The sequence below is a fragment of the Glycine soja genome, chromosome 18, assembly GCF_004193775.1.
Source record: "Glycine soja cultivar W05 chromosome 18, ASM419377v2, whole genome shotgun sequence".
Taxonomy (NCBI): Eukaryota; Viridiplantae; Streptophyta; class Magnoliopsida; order Fabales; family Fabaceae; genus Glycine; species Glycine soja.
In genome coordinates this window covers 25,098,047-25,103,426 of record NC_041019.1, presented here as the reverse complement: position 1 = coordinate 25,103,426, position 5,380 = coordinate 25,098,047, and the positions used below count along the sequence as shown (strand labels likewise).

The following is a 5,380-nucleotide window of genomic DNA, read 5'->3' as shown; positions in this document are numbered from 1 at the left end:
AAGGATCTATCGAATCTTATTAAGAATAAATGAAGCCTAAGCTCTAAATTTCGTCAATTGCCATCAAAAGATGCGTTATGCTGCACATACCTGCTTTGACGCAAAAGGAAGTGGTTTCCTGTTAAAGTGTACAACACATTAGCAAAGAAGAGTGGCTTTCCAGCAAGAAGAAGTATGTGCATTTAATGCAAGCATTAAGTATCCCAACGACCACATTCTTCAAACACATGCTTAGGAGAAGAAATCTATATGTATAGAGATAAATAACACTTGTTGAAGAAGGCCTATAAATACCAGAAGTTTTGAAGAGATGAAAAACCAACTGACGTGCTCATATTCAAATTCTTTATGTAAAAAGTTCGCTCCTAAAGTTTAGAATAACTCTCAAAATACCTTGATTATCTTGAGAGAAAAGACTACATGTGTCGCAACATTCCCTTTTGCAGGCGAGGCTCACGGGTGTGCTTTTCAAAGGAGGAAAGATGCGCAGAGTCACCACCAACGTTTATTTGTGGAAAACGTCGGAAAAACCGAAGGAAACCGATCAAAAAGAATATTCCAAGTTTGGGAGTTGTATTTACGTTTGAGGAAGGTATTAACACCTCCCCCACCCCCTCCAGCCCGATAAAGGGCGGTCCCCCCCCCCCCCCCCACCCCACCCCCTCCTGGTCCCCCCCTCACCCCACTCCCTCCTTCTCCCCCAAGCTCTCCTCTGTCCCAGGCTTGTCCCCCCCCCCCCTCCCAACACTCCATTTTTGTTTCCTTTCTCCCTAGCAAGGTATGTTATTTTTTTAATTGTTTCAAATTTATTTATTTTTTATAAATTGTTATATTTTATTATTTGTATGTTTTTTTTTGCACGTAGTCATCTTGTGTACAAGAAAATTATATTAACTCACAACACAATAAGTTATTTTCTTTATCTTTATATATTTTTGCTGTTAGTTTAATTTGTTTATTATTTTAGTTATTTTTTATTAATTATATAACAAATTGTTTATTTTTGTTACGGTTGTTTAATTTTTAGAATATAAATTTAATTAAGATTCATAATAAATATTACTGTAATATTGTTATTAGGCGTATTTAAAAAAGAAAGGCATATATATTTTCTGAAATTGGTGAAATTGAGGAAAAAAAAAATATATTTTCTGAAAGTTGAGAAAAAAAATCCTCAATGTGAAGAAATTATTTTTTTATTATATATATATATATATATATATATATATTGAAATTGTTGAAATTGACAAAAAATATATATATATTTTCTGAAAATGAAGAAAAAAAATTCCTCAATGTGTAGAAATTATTTATTATTATTATTATTATTATTATTATTATTATTATTATTATTATATATATATATGTTTTTTGAAATTGTTGAAATGGAGAAAAAAATATATTTTTCTGAAAATTAAGTAAAAAAATTCCTCAATGTGAAGAAAATTTAAATTACGTGTTCGTTTCTAAAATTTAAATTACGTGCTCGTTTCTAAAATTTAAATTACGCGTACGTACTTGACTTTATTTATTATTTATGATATGTGTGACTATTAATTTTTTTTTCTTTCTATACTGGAGTTTTAATATGGCTAGTTCGTCATCTTCTCATCATTATGACGTGGCATCTGGACCATTAGAGGATGATTTATTGTGGGTGCAAAAAAATCATGTATCCCAACATATTTGGAATGGTGCTAATGATAGGACATTAAAAATCCGACGAGCCACACCACTGTACAATCATAGAGAAGCACCGCCCGAAGAAATTATTCCTCTATTACAAATTTCGAGTTTGTACCCGATAATGAAATTGGCGCAGTTGAAAATGAACGGAGAATTTGTGAATGCTTTTATTGAAAGGTGGAGGCCAGAAACGCATGCATTTCATTTGAAGTGTGGAGAGGCAACTATTACACTTCAAGATGTTTCTGTGCTACTTGGTATTCCTGTGGATGGAAGACCATTAATTGGAAATACAAATATTGACTGGTTTGAGTTGTTTCATGAATTATTGAGTGTCATGCCTGACGATGCTGCAATTGATGGGAACTCAATTAAATTGAGTTGGTTGTCTTCTCATTTTGCAAATATTCATGATTTTACAGGCAACCAAGAAGGCCTTGAAAGATTTGCTCGTGCTTAGATCTTACGATTCATAGGAGGGGTAATGTTTGTTGACAAAAGCAGGAAACGGGTGCATTTGAAATATTTGCAGAATCTGGGAGACCTTAGAGAGTGCAGCAGTTATGCATGGGGAGCTGCTGTTTTGGGTAACCTTTATAGAGAGATGTGCATCGCAACAGACTATAATACTAAATCAATAGGCGGTTTCACTCTCTTGATTCAATTATGGGCATGGGAACGATGCCCAACGTTAGCCCCCTCAGTTATTCCTCCACAACAACAAAACACGCCACTTGGTTACAGGTATACTTTCCTTTACTATTTTGAATTCATTATTAATAAACATGCTTGGTTGATGTTAATCATTATTCTATGTAACATTTTATTTTGTTATTTAATTTTTTGTGAAGATGGTTGGGAGGTGAATTGCATCACATAGGCAATGACAATTTAATTGAGTTTCGTCGTAAATTAGATGTCATGAAACGCGACGAGGTAACAATTTTGATGTTTGTTTATTAAATGATGTTGTATTTCTTAATTAATTTATTAAATTTAACTTTTATATGCAGTTTGTATGGATCCCTTATGCTGGACATGTGGAAATGAATTTGAGTCAAGTTTGTTTTTTTGGGTCTGTATTATGGACATGTATCATACCAGTTATTTGTTTTCAAAAAGTGGAATGGCACCAGCCGGATAGAGTCATGAGACAATTTGGAATGCAACAACCTATTCCGGGACCAGTAATGCAACCCAACAACATACATGACTTGACATTAAAGGGAAAGGAAGGAAAAAATTGGATGCGACTAATGCAACCCGCGCTTAATGAATGGAATAGTCGTTATGAAAGGAGAGTAGAGCAAACACCGCCACAAACATGGACCCTCAGTCTGAACTCTGAATATATGAGGTGGTACAGGCGTAAAACAAAAGTTTATGTCGACCCAAAACATGCAAGAAGAGGACTATTGGTATACATTGTCCATTATAATTTAGAAAAGAATGTTGCGCTTATTGAAGATTATTTTAATAACTATTCATTTATTTTCTATGCAGGGTGAAATCGCTAAAACACTACATTTTATGGTGTCGCCTGTTGGGAGAAGGGTTTGTACTTTTGACGATTTATTGCCATGTATCGAGAAGATCACTCTTTTGTCTGAGGAAGAGGATAGGATACTTGAGGCACATGAAGATGCTCCCCCTTCTCAGCCACAATTTGAACATCAACAGTTTAATATACTACGGCAAAGTGTGGAGACTCGAGGCTTAGCGCGACATCGGGAAACTGTTGATGCAACAACATATAGTTTGCCTCCGATGCCAGAACGACAACATGGAATGTATTACACACCGTCGGTATTCACCCAAGAACCGTCTCAGATGCCGCCGATGTATTCATACCCACATGATTTTCAACCAGGGTTTTTGCAGGCATATTCGGGTCCTCTCCTTCTTCAACGGGAATTTCTTCATTTATCCAAAGTGGTCAAGTATCGACCCCAAATGCCCCACTTGCTGGTCCGTGGAATGTACCTGGAGATATACCCGACATGGACGACTTATTAGGGGTCGATTTACGTCATGATTTCTCTGCCGAGGCTGACCAAGTGGATGAAAGGGCGAATCCTAGAAGAAGAAATCCTGATAGGGCAGCTAGAAATTGGGACCGGCCATGTGGGACTTTGTCGCGGCATCACAGACATAGTGATGATTGATTAATAATGAGTTTACATTTTTTCCACATGGTTTAACATTTTCATGTACTTTGTATTATTTTTTTCCATGTGTTTCATATTGTCATGTACTTTGTATGATTTATTTTCATGTTAATTTTATATTATTGTCACTTCAACGTTTCAATCTTATTGTGCAATGCTTTTAAAATAAATAAAAATAAATAACCATAATGTTAATGACACATAAACCAAAAGTGATCTCTAACGTAATTTAATGGCCAAATCAAAAAAGAATTGACCAAATCAAAAAGCATTTTAAAACATTTTAGGATTTCAAAATGTATTTTAGGTGAAAATGTATTTTATTGAAAATGTACTTATATATACTTCAAAAAGAGAGAATAATAAAATATAAAAAAATAACAAATAATACTAATAATAAAAATGAAAAAAATTTAAATTTTTTATAAACAAATTAAAATATATACAATTTAGAGTGTATAAAAAATAATCTTATTGAAATTTTGGGGTGGAGGGTGTGGGAATATAAAAAAATAACAAATAATACTAATAACAAAAATGAAACAAAATTTAAATTTTTGATAAACAATATAAAAAAATATACAATTTTGGGGTGGGGGGGTGTGGGAAGAGGCTGGGGGGGTGTGACAAGAAGAGGCTGGGGGGGAGGGGTGTGGGGGGCAGGCGCCTGGCTGCCCTGCGCTAGCAGTAGCGCCTGTAGCAGGGGCGCCACCAGTGGAGCCTGACCCCTGGGCGCTACGAAAGGCGCCCGCGTCAGGGGCGCTACCTGCTGTGCCACGTGTCACGTGCACAGTGGAGGCGCCTGTCTGGGGGGCGCTTTGTAATAAAAAAACAGACCCCCCCAGAAATAATTTCAAAATAGCCTCTTTTTGGTAAATAATTTGTAAAACTACCCCCTTTTGGTGTTTTTGCCTCTTTCCCTTATCTTTTGCAAAGGGAACGGATTCTTTAACGGGTGCGGGTGGAGACGGGACATGGCGAACTATGTTTGGTTGGGGCAATTCATGGGGGGCCGGATCCTTGAGGGGAAGTAGAGGGCCTAGATAGGCCTCTCCTTCATCATCTTCTTGCAGAGGATAGTCGGCATAAGGAGGGAGTTGCCCCTCGAAGGTAGGGGCTTGGCTCAGATCGTCTAGAGCGGTACGGGGAGTGAAGTCCGGAGGCAAACCATAAGGGTAGGCTTGAGGACTATACCTCCGACCGAACACCGTCGTGTTTCTGTCTCAGCCCAAGTTTATTGCGGGCTGTAGCATCGGTTCCGCTTCCCTAGCTGTATTGGAGGCGGCTGTCGTGGCATTATCTTCTATAGTTTTCTGAAGCTTTAGCATGGCCTCCGTGATAGAAGCCATTTGATCTTTTAAGGCCGATAGGTCGACCTTCATCTGTTCTTGCACTCCCTCTTCATTATCCATTTTTCTGGATCGAGTGTTATAGGGGTGCCTTTGCGCTTTCTTAGTTATGGTGAGTTCCCTAAAGAAACAAACAATGGTGAGTATGCCACCAAAACATGAATATGCTAATGAATG

The 5,380-nt window shown here is 37.1% G+C and overlaps 1 protein-coding gene across 1 annotated transcript; it reads left to right on the top strand.

The window, feature by feature from the left end:
* The first annotated feature begins 1,807 nt into the window (after positions 1-1,807).
* Positions 1,808-2,146, top strand: LOC114397128 (protein MAIN-LIKE 2-like). Its single transcript, XM_028359244.1, has one exon. It carries the CDS (start codon positions 1,808-1,810, stop codon positions 2,144-2,146), a length of 339 nt encoding a protein of 112 aa, XP_028215045.1.
* The last annotated feature ends 3,234 nt before the right edge of the window (positions 2,147-5,380 follow it).